Here is a 22,235-nt window from a genome sequence, read left to right as displayed (position 1 = left end):
AGAAAAATATAAAACAAGAGCAAAATAAAGTTGATTGTATTTTTTGAATCCCAGGATTTTTTATATTTCAAGTAAACTTTCCTCTGTCTTTAAACATGTTTAAGAAAGAACCTTTTACTTGACCAGGCGGTGGTGCAGTGTATAGAGTGTTGGACTGGGATGCAGAAGACCCAGGCTCGAGGCCCCAAGGTTGCCAGCTTGAGCGCCGGCTCATCTGGTTTGAGCAAAGCTCACCAGCTTGAACCCAAGGTCGCTGGCTCGAGCAAGTGGTTACTTGGTCTGCTGTAGCCCATGGTCAAGGCACATATGAGAAAGCAATCAACGAACAACTAAGGTGTCGCAACGAAAAACTGATGATTGATGCTTCTTATCTCTCCATTCCTGTCTGCCCCTATCTATCCCTCTGACTCTGTCACTGTAAAAAAAACAAAAACAAAAAACCTTTTGTGTTCTAAATGTGTATCTTGACTCGAGTTACATTTTATGTTCTCTAAATATAACTACTATTCTTGGTAAGCTATTTAAAATAAATCTGAAAGTCTTCCCCCCTTTCCAGTAAACACCAACACTGTGATACTGAAGTGGTTTGCAGCCTCTCTGCAGAGTGCAAGTCTGCGAACTTACCTATTGCGGTTGACCTGTAACCCTAAAGTCATCATTACAGCACTTTTGCAGTTGTTTGTGTACACTCGCAGAGCGGGGAGAATTTTGACTTGCCTGACACGCATGCTTCCAGTTGAGGAAGAGCAAGATTGTTTCAGCACTCATACTGTCAACATGTATACTTTTCATGGTGTATGTAGTGCCACATTTTCTGAAATTATGTACTTTTTTGTTGGTGATTTCAGTTTAAGATCGCCCATAAGTATAGTGTTTAATTGCTGTCAACCATTCAAAAGATATGTGTTAGATAAGCTTCATTCAGGCAGGAGCTCCAGTGCTTTTGACCATGAGATAGTTCTATTACCTGCAAATCAATAGGTTCTGGACCCTAAGGTTGGGTTGCTTCCAACAGTGCCAGTGGTTGAAATTTTGCCATTCCAAATGTATTTGAATAATGACTTGTTTTTCCCTTCAATGATAAGGTGTAAAAAACAGTGATGCCCACTTGTAAATTCAGTGGTATCTTGGGATACGAGTTTAATTCGTTCTGTAACCAAGCTCATAAGTCAGTCAACTCGTATATCAAAACACATTTCTCCCATTTAAAATATCTGAGATAGATTTAATCCATTCCAGCCCTGTGAAACACCCCCAAACCATCCTAAATTATGAAAAAAGACGATTTTTAATTAAGAAACACACATGTATATTTTACCAATGCATAACAAAAGATATGAAATAAAAGAAAAAAGTGTTATTTAGTACTGGATTCTTACCTTGGAGACAGACAAGTGAAGCTAATGGAGGTGAATGGCAAAGGAGGGAGGAAAGAAGGGATGCAGGCACTGTAGACACGTAAACTAAAACTGCACTTTCTTAACTAAATGTAAGCTAAAACTGCATTTTCTTTATTTTAAACAAAGCTAAAACTGCACTTTCTTTACTTAAAATGAAACCACAAAAACTTAATTGTAAAAAAATGCAATTTCCCAAAAAAACAAAAAAAAATGCACTTTCTTAACTTTAAACTTAACCTAAGCTTAACATTACGTATTTTTCATTCAGTCATCACCTGTTTTTGCCTTTTTGGCTGTACTTTCACTTGCAGGACTTTTGGGTAAAAATCTATCCAAAGAGGTTTGCTTTTGTCTGCCTTTTAAAATGTTATGGAAATGTGACAAACAAGTGTCATTAAAAAGTGCTGAAACGACCAGTTGAAACTTTTTCTGGGTGTTCCTTTTCAATGAAACTGGAAAGCTTCTCCCACATTGCCAGCATGTCTTTAATTTCACTTGTAGAAATCACTTCCTCCATCTCTACCTCCTCCTCACTACTAATCCCTTGCAGAAAGAAGCTCCATATGTTGCATCATTTGTAGCTCCTTCAACTCCTCAGTTGAGAATTCCTCATGTTCCTCGATGAGCTTGTTTACGTCACCCTCATCTACCCCCAGACCCATCAACTTTCTGAGGGACACAATCTCCTCCAACGCTTCTACCTTGGTCTCGGTCTCTGGTTCGAATCCTTTGAAGTCCCCGTCTTTAACATCGGGCCATAACTTTTTCCATGCCGAGTACAAGGTTCTTGTAACCTCTTGCCACTGTACTAAAAGCAAATTTGGCTACATCTAAAGCCATTACTTTAGATGTAAGTCCAGGAGTACTGCTCTTGCCAACATTACAAGATTGAAACTTGTAGTACTTCAAACCACTAGGATTGGTTTTCTTGAACTTCTGCTGAGGATTGCACTGGAAAGTAATTCCTATTGAACAGATTGTTTCCCTATAAAGTACAGTCGCCCCTCGCCATATTGTGATTCACTTTTCATGGCCTCACTGTTGCGGGTTTTTAAATTATATATAATTTTGTGTTGTGGATTTTTCGCTATATTGCAGGATTCTGTGGTACACAGTGGTATCTTGAGATACAAGCAGACCAACTTAAAAGTTTTTTAAGATACGAACTGCAACTCGGTCTATATTTTTGTTCGAGATCCAAGCAAAATTCCGAGGTATGAGTCGTGATTTGGGAAGCTGCTGCTAGTTGGTGCATTGGCACATGGGTCCAATATTGGCAGCACAACACCAGCATCTCGTTCTTTCTTACATGTTATCCACAGAATCAAGTTGAATCTCATGCACTGTACTTGTTCTTGCATCATTTTTGCATTTTTTACTAACTGTTTTTGTGTGCCATCATGGGGCCAAAGAAAGTGAGTGTAAAGGACAGTGGTGAGAAGAGAGAATGATGTTAAAAGAAGTGAAGCAAGAAATAATAGAAAAACATGAGCATAGAGTATGAGTGATTGAACTGGCAAGGCTATATGACCACAATACATCTACAATTTGTACCATCCTTAAACAACAGGATGCCATCAAAAGTGCAAATCCAGCGAAAGGAACTACAATTCTGCCCCAATTAAAGACAAATATCCATGAAGAAATGGAGAAGCTTCTGGTGTGGGTGAAAGAGAAAGAGCTGGCAGGAGATACAGTGATATAGACTGTAATATGCAAAAAGGCACATATTATTTATGGCGACTTGAAGAAAGAAACATCAGCCTCAAGAGAGGGCAGAAGATATGTTTAAGCCAAGTCATGGCTGGTTTGAAAATTTCAAAAAGATATCTGGCGCCTGACCAAGTGGTGGTGCAGTGGATAGAGCATCGGACTGAGACACGGAGGACCCAGGTTCAAGATCCCAAGGTCGCCAGCTTGAGTGCAGGCTCATCTGGTTTGAGCAAGGCTCACCAGCTTGAGCCCAAGGTCGCTGGCTTGAGAGAAAAAAAAAAAGATCTGGCATTCACTCGGTGGTGAGACATGGTGAAGCTGTGAGTGCTGACGTTAAGGCAGCTGAGGAGTACATAGCACGTTTAGCTGTGCTTATTGCAAAGGAAGGCTACATCCCCCAATAAGTGTTCAACTGTGACAAAATAGGATTGTTTTGAAAAAAAATGCCTCAGATAACTTTCATCACTGCAGAGGAGAAGTTGCCAGGCCATAAACCCATGAAGGACTGTCTGACCCTTGCATTGTGTGCAAATGCTAGCAATGACTGTAAAGTAAAGCCACTGCTAGTGTATCATTCCGAAAATCCTTAAGCCTTTAAGACTCACAAGATTCTAGCCTGACCAGGCAGTGACGCAGTGGATAGATCGTCAGACTGGGATGCAGAGGACCCAGGTTCGAGACTCCAAGGTCGCCAGCCTGAGCATAGGTTCATCTGGTTCGAGCAAAGCTCACCAGCTTGGACCCAAGGTCGCTGGCTCCAGCAAGGGGTTACTCAGTCTGCTGAAGCTCCATGGTCAAGGCACTTATGAGAAAGCAATCAATGAACAACTAAGGTGTCACAATGAAAAACTAATGATTGATGTTTCTCATCTCTCTCCGTTCCTGTCTATCCCTCTCTCTGTCTCAAAAAAAAAAAAAAGATTCTTAAAGAAAAACTGCAGGTTATGTGGTGTGCTAATGCTAGGGCATGGGTTACACAGCAGGTTTTTATTGAATCGGTAAATCTCATCTTTGGTCCTGCAGTGAAGAAATATCTTCAAGAAAATAAACTCCCGATAAATGCATTACTAATCCTTGAAAATGCTCCAGCTCATCTACCTGGTCTTGAATATGACATTCTCAATGAGTTCAAATTCGTGAAAGTCCTCTACCTCCTCCCACCCAACACAACTTCAAACTTGCAACCTATGGATCAGCAAGTCATTTCCAACTTTAAAAAGCTTTACACAAAGCACTTGTTCTGTCACTGCTTTGAGGTGACTGAAAATACAAATCTAACCTTTTGAGAGTTTTGGAAAGATCACTACAACATTGTGATATGTTTACGCATTATTGACTTGGCATGGCAAGAAGTTAAGAGAAGAACCTTGAACTCAACATGGAAAAAGTTATGGCCTGATGTTGCAGACAGGGACTTCAGAGGATTCGAACCAGAGACTGAGATCAAGGTAGAAGAAGCATTGGAGGAGATTGTCTCTCTCGGAAAGTCAATGGGTCTGGAGGTAGATGAGGGTGACGTAAACAAGCTCGTCGAGGAACGTGAGGAGGAACTCTCAACTGAGGAGTTGAAGGAGCTACAGATGATGCAACATACGGAGCTTCTGCAAGGGATTAGTAGTGAAGAGGAGGAAGAGGCAGAGGAAGTGATTTCTACAAGTGAAATTAAAGACACGCTGGCAATGTGGGAGAAGCTTTCCAGTTTCATTGAAAAGAAACACCCAGAAAAAGTTTCAACTGGTCATGCTTCAGCACTGTTTTTTTTTTAATATTTTAATTTTTTTTTCCAAAGTATTCATGCCTTTCACCTCCCAGAGGATCCCAAACTGCCCAGATGTTTTCTCACCTTGTTCAGAACAATGTTGGGTTTTTTTAATATTTGTATTTTATATCAGGTAGTAGGGTTGGATTTTTTTTTTTTTAACAGAGACAGAGGGATAGGGCTTTTTGTTTGGACACCTTAATTCATTGATTGCTTTCTCATATGTGCCTTGACTGCGGGCCTTCAGCAGATGGGAGTAACCCCTTGCTTGAGCCAGCGACCTTGGGTCAAGCTGGTGAGCTTTTTGTTCAAGCCAGATGAGCCCGCGCTCAAGCTGGCAACCTCAGGGTCTCGAACCTGGGTCTTCCGCATCCCAATCCGATGCTCTATCCACTGCACCACCGCCTGGTCAGGCCTTCAGCACTTTTTAATGACACTTGTCACATTTCCATTACATTTTAAAAGGCAGGCAAAAGCAAGCCTCTTTGGATAGATTTTTATTCAAAAGTCCTGCAAGTGAAAGTGCAGCCAAAAAGACAAAATCAAGTGATGATTAAATGAAAAATACGTAACGGTAAGCTTAGGTTAAGTTTAACATTAAGAAAGTGCATTTTTTACAATTAAGTTTTTGTGGTTTCATTTTAAGTAAAGAAAGTGCAGTTTTAGTTTTGTTTAAAATAAAGAAAATGCAGTTTTAGTTTACATGTCTACAGTGCCTGCATCCCTTCCTCCCTCCCTCCTTTGCCATTCACCTCCGTTAGCCTCACTTGTCTGTCTCCAAGGTAAGAATACAGTACTAAATAACACTTTTTTCTTTTATTTCATATATTTTGTTATGCATTGGTAAAGTACACGTGTGTTTCTTAATTAAAAATGTCTTTTTTCATAATTTAGGATGGTTTGGGGGTGTTTCACAGGGCTGGAATGGATTACATCTATTTCAGATATTTTAAATGGGAGAAATGTGTTTGATATACGAGTTGACTGACAAGCTCGGTTACAGAACGAATTAAACTCATATCTCAAGGTACCACAGTATAGGTATTTTTATATATTTAATTATGTTTGCAGTAAAAAAGTGTGGGAAAGGCTTATAAGAGTGTGGGGAAGGTTTATAAAGCCTTAAAAAATATATAATAAAATAAATATAAGGTCACTACTTCACAGATTTTTGCCTATCATGGGGGGCGGAGTTCTGGAACCTAACCCCACGATAGTCGAAGGACCACTGTATATGCTTTGAAAACATCTCAGTACATGAACGATTTTTCATAGTTTCTACAAGAAAAGAATACATTCAGATAATACAGAATTTATAAAAAAAAAAAAGAACTTTAATGTAAGGCACTGTTGTCCAAAGATAATGAGGGTAACAGCCCACAAGATGCCCTCTTGTTCTCTTCAAAAGGCACCTGCCACACCACAGGCAAAAGGGGACACTTTGCATACAGTTTTACATAACAATTCCTCAATGATGACACTACTTCCCAAAGCACTATCTTAGATTAATAACAGAAGAACTAATGAACATTTCAAGGAAAAGAAAAAAACTATACCAGCTGGTTTAACCTTGAAAAGGTTTGTTTCTAATAGTCTCCATGTTTATAAGAGGCCCAGGAAATGCATTTACCCTGTTATCTATTCTTCATAACAAAATAGGATAAAGTTACAAGTATGTCCTTAGTCCAAACTCGGCTTTAAGAGAAGAGTAAATACATAAATGGATTCAAGAATCAAGCTTGTTTGCCCCTTGATTCAAAAACAAAAGTATTCTAAAGGAAAAAGTCATCCATGAAAGTAAGATTGCTTTTAAGTAGCTAAAATGTTTATATGCATTACACCAAAGAATACACAGGGTTTTAACAGTTTTAAAAATTAAATCACAGTACAACTGAACAGTAGAAGGTCTGGTTCTGATAAGGTATTATTTTGACATTTTGGTCTCAGAAGGTGTTTCCCCAGTATCCAATGTCTTCAACAACCGGAAAAGGCCTGCAGCTTCCCGTATCCTACTGAACTCAATACAAAATGCCTGCACCTCTATAAACAAGTCCTGTACATTAATAATTTTATTACGGATCAAGGACTGGAGAAAGACACACACAAGACGCACCAAACGATTCTGAAAAAGAAAAAAGTTTAGTGTGCCCATTTCTTAGCCAGGTTATTTATAAAATTTACTAAAATTTCTATTACTTACCTGCATATATTTATCCTTAATTTGTTCACAAGTAGAAATGCAATTTGATATATAAAGATGAATAAATTCAGGAGGTAGATCAACAGCTGTAGTTAGTCTGTTTCATAAAATTAGAATATTAAAGGCTGTTCACTTATTTGCTCACATCAAAACATACTGTTATCTGTAAAAAATAGTTTTCTTTGTTATCACATTCTTGTCCATGTCTCCGAGTCTCATTTTTATGTCCCATCTATGTGTGGGTTCATGGAGGGGTGGAAAGGGGGGAGGGGGGAAGGGGAGGGGAGGGGTACAAAGAAAACCAGATAGAAGGTGACAGAAGACAATTTGACTTTGGGTGATGGGTATGCAGCATAATCAAATGTCAAGATAATCTGGAGATGTTTTCTCAGAACATATGTACCCTGATTTATCAATGTCACTGCATTAAAATTAATAAAAATAAGATTTTAAAAAAGTGAAAAAAAATAGGAAAAAAATAGTTTTCTTTGGTCGTGTAGTATAAATTTCTGAAACATGATAACATAGTTTTAAATATATTTATGCAAATAAACCTAAGCCACACCCATTTTAATAAATGACACATTTTTTTTAAGTCTATACTTAGCATTATGCATTCTAATTACTCATTAAGCAATCAATTTGAGCAACAGGTCCATAGCGTTCTTTGCTGGAGCATAATTTTTACTATCTTCCAAGTTCTAATAACCATGGCAATGACTGTACTCATTTATTAAACCCCAATTACATATTAGTGGTATGAAAAGCAGTGTATCTGAAGGAGGTGTAAATTTAGTTAACTAAATAGTTAACTAAAACTAAAATGAGACACTTGCAAAAATGTCAGTGAAAAGAGCTGGGAAAATTACTTAAGTTGACACAGAGAAAAGTAAATGATCTGAGTTAAGCTTGGGATCAGGAGTTAATATGGCATGTTTAGGTACAAGGTGGGAAAGACCTTGGCCAGCTGACTCAGTAAATAGTTGTTACAGTGCACTAAAGTCGTGGGTTCAATTCCTAGCTGGGCATGTACAAGAAGCAGTCAATGAGTGCACAACTAAATGGAACAAGCTGATGCTTCTCTCAAATCAATGGAACAATAAAAAAAAGACCTGGGGTGTGAACAAAAGGCATGGTATGATGACAGATCAGAGTCTCAAAAAAGGCATCTAAGGAATGTTTTAAGGAAAAATAAAAAGATGGGGTGGGAATATGTGCTAACTACACAAGATGAATTTCCAGATGAAGCCCTAACTTTTTTTTTTTTTTTCCCTGACTTCTCCCAGTAAGCTGTCAAGTGTCTGAGTGTCATCAGTCTAACTTTTTTGACTCTAGAATTTTATCTGGTAAGGCACTGAGGAACTAGTTCCAAGGAAAAGCTGCACAGGCTACTGTGGTCATGACAAGTTGTTACAAACGAATGAGTGATGCACTATGATTGGGGGTAGGGAGCACAAGAGCAGGTCTTGTCCTCAAAATTAAAAGTGCCGAGTATCCAATAGACAATAACTTCTACAAGAATGTGGAGAAGACATGAGCTCTCAAGAGTTCAGTCAATCCAAAGGATTTGACAGAATTCAGCCCTTAAAAGTCTTAGCCCTGGCTGGCTGGCTCAGCAGTAGAGCGTCGGCCCGGCATATGGATATCTCAGGTTCAATTCCTGGCCAGGACACACAGGAGAAGCATCCATCTGCTTCTCCACCCTTCCCCTCTCCTTTCTTTCTCTCTCTTCCCCTCCCGCAGCCAAGGCTCCAATGGAGCAAAGTTGGCCCCAGCACTAGAGGCTCCATGACCTCCGCCTCAGGAACTAAAGGCCTCCACCTCAGGAACTAAATGGCTCCAGTTGCAATAGAGCAATGCCCCAGACAAGCAGAGCATCGCCCCCTAGTGGGCGTGCCGGGTGGATCCTGGTTGAGCACATGAAAAAGTCTGTCTCCCCGCTTCTTTCTTCAGAAAATACAAAAAATAAAAAAAGAAGAGTATGTCTTAACAGTGGGGCAAGAGGCTTCAACAAGAGGGCAGAAATGAAGTAGCGTCTTTTAAACAAGCAGCTAACCAGCTGTGCCAATGTCATAAAGTTGAAAACTTCATACTTCTTTCCCACTCCAAAAAAGAATGTACTCTCCTATCTCTTACACTTGGAATCACCTGGCTTCAGCTAGGCTTGTTTTTACCAGTGGATTAACTTAAAAGAACATGGACATATTCTTTAGTACAACTTCAAGTAGGTAAAAAAAAAAATACACTAATCCCCACCTTAGAAACAGGCTTTCAAAAACGTGCTCTAATTGTAGTTCAGCTGCCTGACACAGAACAGATTGTCCCGTGCGGCAGGACTTTATACAGTAAATATAATTCAGCACCCAAAACAAGAGGCCATGTGACAGAAGGACAAGGTATATACCTACACTGGCACTAACTCAGACAAACCTGGACACATGGACACCCTCTAAATAAATAGCTTCATAGAATAGTAGAATCCCAAGCTAACTCCCACCAAGCCTATTAAAGTCATCATTTATCTAAACATTTTAAAAATAAAACAGTATAAAATGGGAAAACACTGTACAAAGAATATCAAGAAGTGGCCCTGGCCGGTTGGCTCAGCGGTAGAGTGTCGGCCTGGCGTGCGGGGGACCCGGGTTCAATTCCTGGCCAGGGCACATAGGAGAAGCGCCCATTTGCTTCTCCACCCCCCCCCCCTTCCTCTCTGGCTCTCTCTTCCCCTTCCGCAGCCGAGGCTCCATTGGAGCAAAGACGGCCCGGGCGCTGGGGATGGCTCCTTGGCCTCTGCCCCAGGCGCTAGAGTGGCTCTGGTCGCAACAGAGCGACCCCCCCCCCCCAGGAGGGGCAGAGCGTCGCCCCTGGTGGGCGTGCCGGGTGGATCCCGGTCGGGCGCATGCGGGAGTCTGTCTGACTGTCTCTCCCCGTTTCCAGCTTCAGAAAAATACAAAAAAAAAAAAAAAAAGAATATCAAGAAGTGAATGCATTATATTTTTCTGCAAGTGACAACAGAGGAAGGCATCAGGTACAGAGAACAGTGCACAGACTTTTAAGATGATACAGTTCTTAGTCACAAACAAAAATGTGACATTTATATCTGTAAAGAATGTACACCCATAAGTAGAGAAATAAATTTCAGCAATTATGCATCTATTAATGCTAAATAGTTGAAATGCTATCCACTAGGTTCTTTCCTGTGCATGCTAAATTCACATGCAGTGAATATTAACAGACTGTCTATTTAATGGTTTTCTCAGGCCAACAATATCAGAAAAAATTTGTTGTTAGTTTTTTCCTCATGTAATCAGGACCTATATACCCCACATTTGATCAGTGTAGAAACTTACCGGTTTACAACTTCCATGGAATGCAAAGACATATCCATATTGACCAGGACCGAAAAATACTCAGTGATCTGGCTTGACTGCATTAATTTCAGCAACATTTCTATGGCAACTAGAGGGTTGTTTTCCACTAGGTCAGGAAGTTTGGCTGGAGTGAGGCCAATATGATAAACAAGTTTGGGGTCTTTTTCCAACTCACCAAGGAGCTAAAACATAATCAAATATTTAAAATGAGAAAGAGGTTCTTGAGTCAAAGCAGACATTCTCTTTTCTACATACAAAAATATAAATTTTATACGAACAGCTATAAAATCACCTGCATTAAACCAACTTCATCAATTTATTCCCTGAAACCCATGATCATAATGAGTTGGTATTTTTCAATTTACATTTAAATTGTAAAGATATTAAAAATATAAACACCTTTAAGACAGTTTATAAATATGCCATTGTTTCCTCCTGGGCATTAAACCAGACTCAGAATTGTCTGGTTGAATACTGTCTGGACTATAACACTATCCTTAAGTCCTTTGTGGGTTCCTTTTTCTGTCATCTGTTACAACAAAATTTAATTCTAATTAACACTAGTTTTCCCAAAAAGCACAACCACAGAGAATTGAGGAACATCTGAAACAAGAGCACAACCCAGCTCCAGATAGGGATAAGAAATCCCTGAGAAGGAAGGGAAGAGGGAGATCTGTCCTGCAACTCATCAGTTTGCAGCATTTATGGTTCAGGTCACACTCACATGCTGTAATTCACACAGGTATTCTCAAAAACAATTTTTCTGCCAAATAAATTACCTTTTCTTTAAAATTTTCTATGTTCTTTCTCCTATCTACTTCTATGTACCACAGATGCCTCATAAGGAAAGTGAACTACAACCATAAATATTTACTTGACTTTGGTGGTAAACTGCATTGGAGATGTCAACATCTCCTGACAAGTTCTAATGTGAAAGTATGCGATCTGAATAAAACTCATGAAGCAGAAACCACCCACAGGGTGTCCTTGCCTTTCCCTGTGGGGAGTCTTCTAGATCAGCAGCAGTGGCTATTCTGAATCTCAAATCCACCACTAACCAGCTATGTGATGGGAGCTAGTTATATGAGCTTTCCCTCCTCTATAAAATGTTAATAAACCCACCTACCCTCAGGAGAGTCCCTGTTCAGCTTCACTGTAACAATTCATGGAAAGTGTCTAGCTGGCACGCAGCAGGAGGAAAGTTCCAAAAAGGTGAGTCCCATCCTACCCCTCCTCTCCCAGAGTCAAGTTAATCCCAAACACACACTGATATATTTTTAGTCATCAAACTTCTTGTCCCACTACATTGTGAGAAGCAGAACAGGGCTTCAAAGAGCCAAAGACTTACTGCTAGCTCATGATAACAGTATCATTTTATTGGTCATTTATGAAAAACAGAAATAAATGCTTGATGGATTAAAGAAGAGTTTACCTGTGTCTGCTGAGGAGAAGATAAGGGGCTTTTGAAGGCTTTGGCCATTATTCGCTTGATCTCTACACCCGTGCTATTCTTAACACACATTGATTTATCCCACTGAATCAAGTGGTCAGGCTCTGTTGGATTCAGCCATGCCAGCTCGTCCTCACAAATGTGGAGTGGAGGTGGTGGACGAATAAACTCTGGCCGAAAATGGCCTGTATATGAGAGGAGTAACATGTGACTGCTTCTCTTGGGAAGCTAACAACACCTGTACAACTGTGGGTACATCTCACACATTTCACTTAAGGAAGTATACTAACACTCTTTTAATAAGAACAACCTGATAAAAACTGACACTTCAAAACCAGGAGCAAAAGTGATTAAAAAAAAAAAAAAGTCATGGTTTTATTCAGAATATGAAGAAAATGAAACACTGAAATAACACTATACCAGAGACCAAATCTATGTATTTTTGTCAATAGCAAAAGGAAACGGGCCCTGGCCGGTTAGCTCAGCGGTAGAGCGTCGGCCTGGCGTGCAGGGGTCCCGGGTTCGATTCCCGGCCAGGGCACATAGGAGAGGTGCCCATTTGCTTCTCCACCCCCCCTCCTTCCTCTCTGTCTCTCTCTTCCCCTCCCACAGCCAAGGCTCCATTGGAGCAAAGATGGCCCGGGCGCTGGGGATGGCTCCTTGGCCTCTGCCCCAGGCACTAGAGTGGCTCTGGTCTCGGCAGAGCGACGCCCCCTCGTGGGCAGAGCGTCGCCCCTGATGGGCGTGCCGGGTGGATCCCAGTCGGGCGCATGCGGGAGTCTGTCTGACTGTCTCTCCCCGTTTCCAGCTTCAGAAAAATACAAAAAAAAAAAAAAAAAAAAGGAAACGACCTATTATATTGGTAAAAAGTCTTTTGATGGAAAAATTGAAATATTATTTCATATCATTCATCTTATTCTTAGTTTACCACTATTTTGGTCAGAGACCACTATCATTTGTACTAGTCCTCTCTACATCTTACAACACTGAAGTGGCAGATTATGTGCAGATGAAATGTCAGGGGGAAAGAGTATGGTCACCTTCGCATTTTCAAATGACCCCGAAGATGTCCATAAACTCACAAATACCATATTCATTTCCCTAAAACAGGAAAAGTACAATAGGAAAAGAAAGTGACTCAACACCTCAATTTTCATAAAACAAGACTGATCCCTAAGTTAGAAACCCACTGAAATAAATGCTGGTTGGGACTTCTGCTGAAAAAATTTCACACTTCATGAGAAGCACTACTTATATGATAAAGTTCCTGTGAGGTAGGGATGCTTGGTGTTTACTAGCTGTCTGATAGATTTGCTTTCACGTATCTTTCTAGTGTCCCGTGCAGTCAGAGCTGTGCCTGAGCAAGTATTAATTAAAAACCAGCATGTGCCAAGGACCTTCAGGCATACTTGTGACCAGCTGAGATTTCAATATTAAACCCACTTATGCCAAAGATTTACTGTAAATGGTATGAAAGTTTTAAACTCATGGGGACACTATAATCTGGAGAACACATTCTTATCCCTAAGCAGAAAGCAGGCCTTCATTTTTAAAACCACACAGAAGCCTATAAAACCAAAAGGTCCATCTATAATATTTCAAGTTCAATAGATGTTTTGTTTGAATTAAAGCAAATAAAGAGCTATAAGATCAGTAAAACTTCACAATGGAAAAACTAATGGTACTGATAAAATGAATAAAGAGGTATAAAACAAGTAATAAGCTACAATAAACCTCATTTCAGTAAAATCAGAGAATTTCTATCTTCAGGTATGCTGATGACATATATAATTAAAAATTTGGTATGTAATTTTACTAAAGAAGGTAACTCACCAACCACCTCTACTATGTTCTAAACACTATACTAAGAAGTTTCTCATTAAATTCTAGTTGAAGCAGCAATGAAAGTAACAATGTTTCAGAAAAGCATCTCAGGGGCTGATAAACTCAAGGGTATAAAATATATACCTACTTTCAATAGGTGGCTTTGGTCCACTGACTAAAGCTTCTGTGATCTGAGAGGCAACTGAGCTGTCAAATCCAGAATTAGAAGAATCCGGGTCTGGGTCACTGAGAATACTAGGGAAACTAGCCTTACTTTGCGTTGGCAATTCAGATTGGCGTTCTGAAAAGGTTAAAACAGGAAACATTTTAAAATTGGGGGCACCACAAAGAGTGAAAAGACAAGCTACTAACTGAGGAAGGCTATCTATACCACATAAGCAAAGGTCCAGATTCAGAATATGTATATATTTTTTTTCAAAACTCCTACAAATCAATTTTTATTGATTTTTAAGATGTTGGTGGGAAAACTAGAAGTAGTTGCTTCACTCTAGCTGTTCACTGGTTGCTTGTCATATGTGCCTTTACCAGGCAAGCCCTGGGTTTTGAACCAGCAACCTCAGTGTTCCAGGTTGGTGCCCTATATACCGTGCCACCACAGGCCAGGCATCAATTTTTAAACATGGGGGGAAAAAATGGGCTAACACCATCAACAAGCATTTTTTTAAAAAAACAAAAGGCCTGAATGGCCAATAAACATCTGAAAAAAATATTCAATCCCATTTGGGAACCAGGAAAAAAATCAGTTCAAACACAAGATGCTATAACACAACCACAAGATGGGCAAAAAAGAACAAACCTAACATTGTCAAATGCAGAGGAGGTTATCAGACCATTCCCACACTGCTAACGGGAATGAAAAATGGCACAGCAACTTTGGAAAAACAATTTGCCATTACCTAGTAAAGTTTTATATGTATTTATCTTTACATTTAGAAGAAACTCACGTGTACACCAGGCAAATATACAAAAATGTACATAGTAACATTCTGTCCATCAACAGTAGAGATAAAGAACTTGGTATTCACTATATGAAATATATACTTACAACTCAGTATCAAAAACCAAACCAATTAAAAAGTGGGCAAAACGTCTGAATAGACATTTTCCAGAGAAGACATATAGATGACCAAGAAAAGATGCTTAACATCATTGGGAAATACAAATCAAAAACACGAGATGCCACCTCAAACCTGTCACAATGGCTATTATCAACAAGATAAGATGATAAATGCTGGCAAGGATAGAGAACCCTCATACACTGTTAGTAGGAATGTAAACTGGTACAGCCACTAAGGTAAACAGTATGGAAGTTCCTCAAAAAATTAAAAATATAATCCAGCAATGCCACTTTTGGCTATTTATAAAAAAAACAAAAACCAAAAAACAACAAAACTATTTGAAAAGATATATGTATCCCTATGTTCACTGCAGCATTTTTTACAATAGCAAAGATATGGAAACAACCTAAATGTCCATCAATGGATGAATGGACAACAATGGGATATATATATATATATATACATACACACATATAACAAGATATATATACACACACACATATGTACATGTGTGTATATGAATGCATACATATACATATGAGTACATGTGCATGCGCGCATGTGTGTGTGCGTGTGTAAGTTCTTTTTGAATGGCTAACAACATCTTCAATTTGGGTAGGGGACAGCAAAGAGCAAGCTTAGCTACTGCTGAGCTTCTCAATCCTAACTCTAGTCATATTTTCCTTTCTGAACTTGATATAGTTTAAAATTTTCTCAATGTTGAGTCTAGTCATCACAAACTGAGGGGTCAGATTTGATTTTCATTTTACTGAATACAACGCTAGAACCCTCAAAATACATCAGTTCTGAAGGTAAGGTGACTGAAATAGTCTATCACCTTTGTGTCCCTGTTTTCATACTATCTTTGGTTATGGAAACAATCATTTTATTTCTGTTAACAGACTGTATCTAACAACAGTGGCTAATAAGTACTTCTGAGTACCTTTGATCTTAAAAGTTAAAAATATTGCCTGACCAGGCAGTGGCGCAGTGGATAGAGTGCCGAACTTGGACGCAGAGGCCCCAGGTTCCAGGCTCCGAGGTCACCAGCTTGAGTGCAGGCTCATCTGGTTTGAGCAAGGCTCACCAGCTTGAGCCCAAGATTGCTGGCTTGAGCAAGGGGTTACTTGGTCTGCTGTAGCCCCCCACCCAGTCAAGGCACATATGAGAAAGCAATCAATGAACCACTAAGGTGATGCAATAAAGAACTGATGCTTCTCATCTCTCTCCCTTCCTGTCTGGCTATCCCTATCTGTCTCTCTCTGTCTCTCACACACACACACACAAAATATTTCTTCTGGTTTCAAAAACAACCATTGTTATATTGTTAATACTCAGTAGTTAAAAAGTGAGGTTTAGCATGCCACAAGAAAAACACAGTTTACTGAAAGATATCACTTTATATACACAGTTAAATGTCACAAGTGTGTTTAGTCTAAGGATGTTGCACTGTAATGCCTGACCTGTAGTGGTGCAATGAATAAAGCACTGACCTGGAACACTGAGGTCGCCAGTTCAAAACCCTGGGCTTGCCTGGTCAAGGCACATATGGGAGTTGATGCTTCCTGCTCCTCCCCCCCTTTACTCTCCCTCTCTTTCAAATAAATAGTCTTAAAAAAAAATTACACTGCAGTTCCTGTAATCACAAGGTAAAGACTCACAAATCTGGCTGTATATTAGAATTTCCCTAATGAATGACTTTCAAGTGAAAAGACCAAAGCATGTGTATTTGCTTCTCCTCCACTCCTCAGAGAAATTGTCTCTGACTACCTAATTCAAGAAGGTGCCCCTATTTTCTGTCACAACACACTTTTGTTTCAAGGGCACCCATTCATTTGCTTATATGTGTAACACAGAAGGTGCCAAAAGAATCTTGAAATAGAACAAAAGAACTTACTACAAAGCTATCATAATCAGAAGTGTGATACTAGAATAAAATACATAAACCATAATATAGAACAGGGATGTCAAAAGTAAATCCTCCCAATATATGGTCAAATGATGTCCAACAATGGTGGACATCAGAGAACACTGTTTTGGCTATTCAGTGTCCCTTGAGATTCCATATGAATTTTATGATGGATTATTTTATTTCTACAAAACATACTGTTGGGATTTTGATAAAACTGCATTGAATCTGTGATCTCACTTTGAATAGAACTGACATGAGGATTTTTTTAAAAACTTTAACAGACAATTTTATACAGTGTTCTTAAGATGGAGAAACCAATCGATTTAAGTGAAAACTCAAAATGAACTTAGATGCCTTATTAGCAAGGATCTAGTACTGAAGCTATGTTTTTCATGGAAAATACTAATTTTTTAGCACAGCTACAGACCTTCATTGTAAGTGTAGTACCTTAAGAAAAAAGGCCTAATACTACCACACGAGAATGCCCCAAACCACCAATTCCTCCTTACCAGCCAAGGCCAGCTGAAGCCCACTGATGTCCACGGACTGGCCCACGTTTCCGACGTCCATCAGTGCAATCTGTCGAGGTGTCTTTTTGAAGAGTTCCCTTGGGGGTGCCAGCATTAGCTGGGAAAGAAAGAACTTTTCTGGTGGAGTTATAGGAGGTAAAAATCCTGCAAATAAAGATGTATAATAATTTCTCCAATAGATTTTTTACTTATTTTTGTGGGTTTTTTTAAGTAGAAGAGGTAAGATAGATACCCACATGCCCTTCACCCCTGTAACCCACCCCCCATGTTAGAATCAAGTGAATTATCCTCAGTGCCAGGGGCAATGCTCAAACCAATAGAGCCACTGCTGCAAGAGGAGAAGAGAAAGAGAAAGGGTAGAGGGAGGGGAAGAGAAGCAGATGGTCACTTCTCATGTGTGCCCTGACCCATGAGATTGAACCAGGGACATTGGATGCTGGGCTTACACTCTTTCCACTGAGCCAACGGGTTAGGGCCTCCAATGGTTATTTTTTATTTTTTTGTATTTTTCTGAAGTTGGAAATGGGGAGGCAGTCAGACTCCCACATGTGCCCCACTGGGATCCACCCGGCATGCCCAGGGGGCGATGCTCTGCCCATCCGGGGTGTCGCTCTGTTGCGACCAGAGCCACTCGAGCGCCTGAGGCAGAGGCCACAGAGCCATCCTCAACGCCTGGGCCAACTTTGCTCCAATGGAGCCTTGGCTGCGGGAGGGGAAGAGAGAGACATAAAGGAAGGAGAGGGGGAGGGGTGGAGAAGCAGATGGGCGCTTCTCCTGTGTGCCCAGGCCAGGAATTGAACCCCGGACTCCTGCACGCCAGGCCGACGCTCTACCACTGAGCCAACCGTCCAGGGCCCAATGTTTATTTTTTAAAATGAATAGGAATCTGGTAAAATCAGCATTATATAATTTTAAAGACAAAATTATTTTAAGTTTCAGTTACCCAAATGCATACATTTAGGAAAATGTAATTAAATGTCATTTGAAATTCTATGATTTATGGCAATATCAATGAAACTTAAAATTTTTGCAATTATTCAAAACTTTGGCATGACCAGGCAGTGGCGCAGTAGAGCATTGGACTGGGACACAGAAGACCCAGGTTTGAAACCCTGAGGTCACCGGCTTGAGCATGGGCTCTCCAGCTTGAGCGCAGGGTCGCTGGCTTGAGCGTGGGATCATAAACATGACCCCATAGTCACTGGCTTGAGCCCCAAGTCTCTGGTTTGAGGAAAGGGTCACTCACTCTGCTGTATACTCCCCCCCCCCCCACCCAATAAGGCATATATGAGAAAGCAATCAATGAACAACTAAGGTGCCACAACCACGAACTGATGCTTCTCAACTCTCTCCCTTCCTGTCTCTGTCCTGAAAAACAAACAAAAAAACCCTGTTTTTAATGTGCCTCAATTCCTGCAAAGGCTAAACCGTACCTACGTAAGCAAAAACAAATTTAAAAACTACAACATTCAGAAATGCTTTTCTTCTCTGCTGCTACCAGCAACTGTGTAGAGGTTGAAAGAATCTCTAGCAATGCAAGTACACTTCACATACCTGCTTCACAATATTCTGTGCAGCTACAAAATCCCCAATGCTGAATGCTGCTTCTGTTCTGTCCCATATTCAATTCCTCACCACGCCTCAGCCATCCTAACAAAGCCATGTTGCCATATTCCATTTCCACATCGCCATTCCCTCTCCCCTCTCTCTCCTGAACCACATACAAGCAGCCTTCCTGGTTTCCCCAGCTCCCAGGCTGGACTCCTGCCCCATCCACCACCCACAGTCCACGCTCCCACTTGCTGTTCAGTTACATTTCTAGGTACAAAACTGCTTACATTACTTAACCTGTTTACAACAGAATTAAACCCAAACTTCTGCACCATTACAAAACCTTTCATAATCTGGTCCTGACCCATTTTCCTAATCTCATCTCTTGACCTCTAATCCATTTACCCTACACTCCAGCTGTACAAAATCTCTCAGCTTCTGGTTCCAGATTTCACAGCATCCAATACATCAAGTTCTTTAAGAATAACCTGGCAAGGCCACACCTTTTCCTCCCCACCACCATCTCATCAATATCCAGCAAAAACATCACTCCTTTGAGAATCTCTCCAGTTACACACAGGTAACTGTCCCCCTGTGCTATCATTTTGTATATGACATCTAATACACCCCTTATCACACTGTTATATCCATGTTTACATCTCCCCAACCAGCCTGCAAGCTACTTGAGTACAGGGAATCCTTCCAGATGCAGATTTGCTTCCAGATACACTCTCAACCCTGGCTCTGCCTCACAATAATGTGAAACACTTTAAAATATATACCTATCAGATACTTACCTAGGTGTACCATATAAGCCTTGGCACTGACTGATATTCCCTCTCTTGTGTATTTAAGCACCACTCCTCATTTAATAAAAGTAATAATGACAATGGGTAACACCTATCATAGGTTCTTTTACTCCTGATAATTCTCCCACCTAAGAATTATTGGCATTTTCACACACAAAAAAACTGATGCATAGAAAGATAAAATAACCAATCTATGGGTTCCTTCCCTGGTAAATTTGTGTTTATAATGCAGTCCACAGTCTAGATTTAGGTTTAGACTCAGGACATTTCAGAATGACATCATATAAATAATGGTTCCTTTGTCTAACCTGCCTGAGAATTCAAAGGGCTTGTGACCTAAACCTACCCGGTTCCACCCTCTGCTAGGATGTCCTAGGGCAGTGTTTTGACCTTCATACGCATGCTGCACTCCCTTTCTGGGCACTCTCAAACTTTCCCAAAGCCAGGTTCAGTACCGGTACCCTAATGGCACCTCATCCACCACAAAGGTTGCCCTCCCAGCTAAGGCGGTGCAGTAAACAAACCAGAAGCTCTGGACCCAGAGGGTTTCTAGGCGGGACCACAAGCTAGCATAGACTGCAGAAACCCTGTAGTGCCATATAATACTGCTTGGTATTACATCAAACCCACTACCTCAGCCTTCTGAAACCCTAAGAGGCCCCTTCCGCACGCATTAAAGTACTGTAAGATCAAGTTATCTCCCGCCTGTAAATGCCAGCTTCCCCTCACTATACTGGTCCTAGCACAAATTGTCCAGTTACACACCATCCCCTCTGTGCTTTCTCCTCCTCTCCTGACTGCCGAGTCTCCTGAATCTCAAGTTTGGCGCCGGCCTGTTGGTTCAACAGTAGAGCGTCTGCCAAGTGGGCGTGTGGAAGTCCAAGGCTGAATTCCCAGTCAGGAACACAGGAGAAGGGACCATCTGCTTCTCCACCCATCCCCTTTTCTCTCTCACAGCCGTGGCTCTGAATGACTCCAGCAAGTTGGCTTAGGGCGATGAGGATGGCTTCATGGCCTCGCCTCAGGCGCTAAAATTGCTCAGTTGCCGCGCATCGAAGTAGCAGCCCCAAATGGGCAGAGCATCCCCGGGTTGGGGGCTTGCCTGGTGGATCCCAGTGGGGGCGCATGCGGGAGTCTCTCTGCCTTCCAGCCTTTCACTTAATAAAAAAATAAAATAAATAGAATTTCCAGTTTATAACAAGAAAAAGGCAGCCTCGTACAGATCCACTGACGTAATCTCAAACGCTGCTGACGATATATATATATATATATATATATATTTTTTTTTTTTAATACACTGCTCAGTATTATGCCTATCGTGACCTAGGCCATGAATTTGACACGACCTTCTGTCCTCTGCTCCCATCACATTATCCAAGGACACCTACAGCCAACGACGGTGGCTGCAAAGTTTCTCAACACTGTTCAAAGTGTTTCCACCCAACAACTTCTTCAGGTTCGGAATCATGGCCTTTATTACCCGTATGAGAGTTAAAACCAGGGGCAGAGTCAGGGTCCTGAATTACGACCGCGCACTCCCCAGGCAGGCTTCGCAAATAGACCGCGCTTCGGGCACAACCGCCGGCCCCGTCCCGCGGCGCTTCCGGACGTGGCGACCGGCCACACCGGGGAGAGCTTCGCGGCCGGCATTTGTAACGAAACATCCACTGCTCCACACACCAGACCCGGGGGAGGCGGAAATCATTTCAAAAAATTTCATTTCACTCGCGGCGAATTCCCAGCAGCGCAGGAGGAAAACCAGCTCACCCAGCGCGGCGCGTACCTGAGAGCGGGGGCCGGTCGGGTTCCTGGCCGCCGCGGGCGGGCGGCGCGGGGTTAAGCAGGTGAGCGAAACTGGCCGCGAAGGGGTTGGCGGCGAGCGGCTCCGTGCGGTACATCTCCCAGAGCAGGTAGAGCGCCGTAAGGCGCTGGGCCCCGCTGGGCAGCAAGTCCGGCTGCTGCAGCAGCATGACCAGCACCGAGCCCAAGCGGAAGTGGTCGGCCTTGCTGAAATAGTGATGGAAGGCGGTGGACAGCCCCTCGAAGGTGCTACCGCCTCCCGCCTCCTCCGAGATGATGCTGAGCAGGCTTGAGAGCTCCTTCGGGGTCAGGCTCATCCTGCCCGCGGGGCCCCCCGGGCCTCCACTCCCCGGGCCTGAGCCACCTGCTGCACTTCTGCCGCTGCTGCTACTGCTGCTGCCAGAACCCCCCGGGCCGTCCCTGCACGCCGACGCCGCAGCTTCCCGGTACCCCCTTTGCTCTGGGGCAGTGAGAAGCTGGCCAGCCGTCGCGCTTGCCCCGCCGCCGGTCATTAACCTTGCTCCCCGGCACTCCTTTCCAGAGGGTGTGGCCTTGGCGGCCGCTTGCTTCGTGCCCCCAACCGTAAAGCGTGCTGCTACACGACAGCGTCGCAAACAAAATGCGCCGGGGAAGCCAGACAGCTGCAAAGGGGCGGGGTAACGTGGAGCGAAAGCGAGGCTGGTGCAACGGGGATGCGGAGAGAGGATTGGAGACGCGGGGCGGGTAGGGCAAAGAGGCCGAAAGTGGGCGGGGCCTGCGCGTGTACTGTGTTATGCTGCGGGAATCCGGCAGCTGAGTTGGGGCTTGCTGTACACTTTGGGGAGCTAGTTAACATCC

General features: G+C 42.0%; 1 protein-coding gene across 2 annotated transcripts in view; it reads right to left on the bottom strand.

Moving 5' to 3' along the window:
• The window catches only part of CNOT11 (CCR4-NOT transcription complex subunit 11), a 28,408-nt gene extending 6,423 nt beyond the window's left edge, over positions 1 to 21,985 (bottom strand). The window contains exons 1-7 of one of the 2 annotated variants that reach the window (XM_066268222.1): positions 21,382 to 21,985; positions 17,218 to 17,382; positions 13,866 to 14,018; positions 11,876 to 12,078; positions 10,423 to 10,625; positions 7,073 to 7,169; positions 6,185 to 6,994 (exon numbers count right to left, since the gene is read on the bottom strand). In XM_066268222.1, coding sequence (XP_066124319.1) covers positions 6,797 to 6,994; positions 7,073 to 7,169; positions 10,423 to 10,625; positions 11,876 to 12,078; positions 13,866 to 14,018; positions 17,218 to 17,382; positions 21,382 to 21,910 — 1,548 coding nt within the window. In that variant the 5' untranslated portion in view covers positions 21,911 to 21,985 and the 3' untranslated portion in view covers positions 6,185 to 6,796. Of the gene's footprint in view, positions 1 to 6,184; positions 6,995 to 7,072; positions 7,170 to 10,422; positions 10,626 to 11,875; positions 12,079 to 13,865; positions 14,019 to 17,217; positions 17,383 to 21,381 lie in introns of those variants that run through there. The other variant, XM_066268223.1, reaches the window with a different exon arrangement.
• Between the last annotated feature and the right edge of the window lie 250 nt (positions 21,986 to 22,235).

Source organism: Saccopteryx bilineata, chromosome 3 (genome assembly GCF_036850765.1).
Source record: "Saccopteryx bilineata isolate mSacBil1 chromosome 3, mSacBil1_pri_phased_curated, whole genome shotgun sequence".
Classification (NCBI taxonomy): domain Eukaryota; kingdom Metazoa; phylum Chordata; class Mammalia; order Chiroptera; family Emballonuridae; genus Saccopteryx; species Saccopteryx bilineata.
This window is presented reverse-complemented; position numbering and strand designations above follow the sequence as displayed.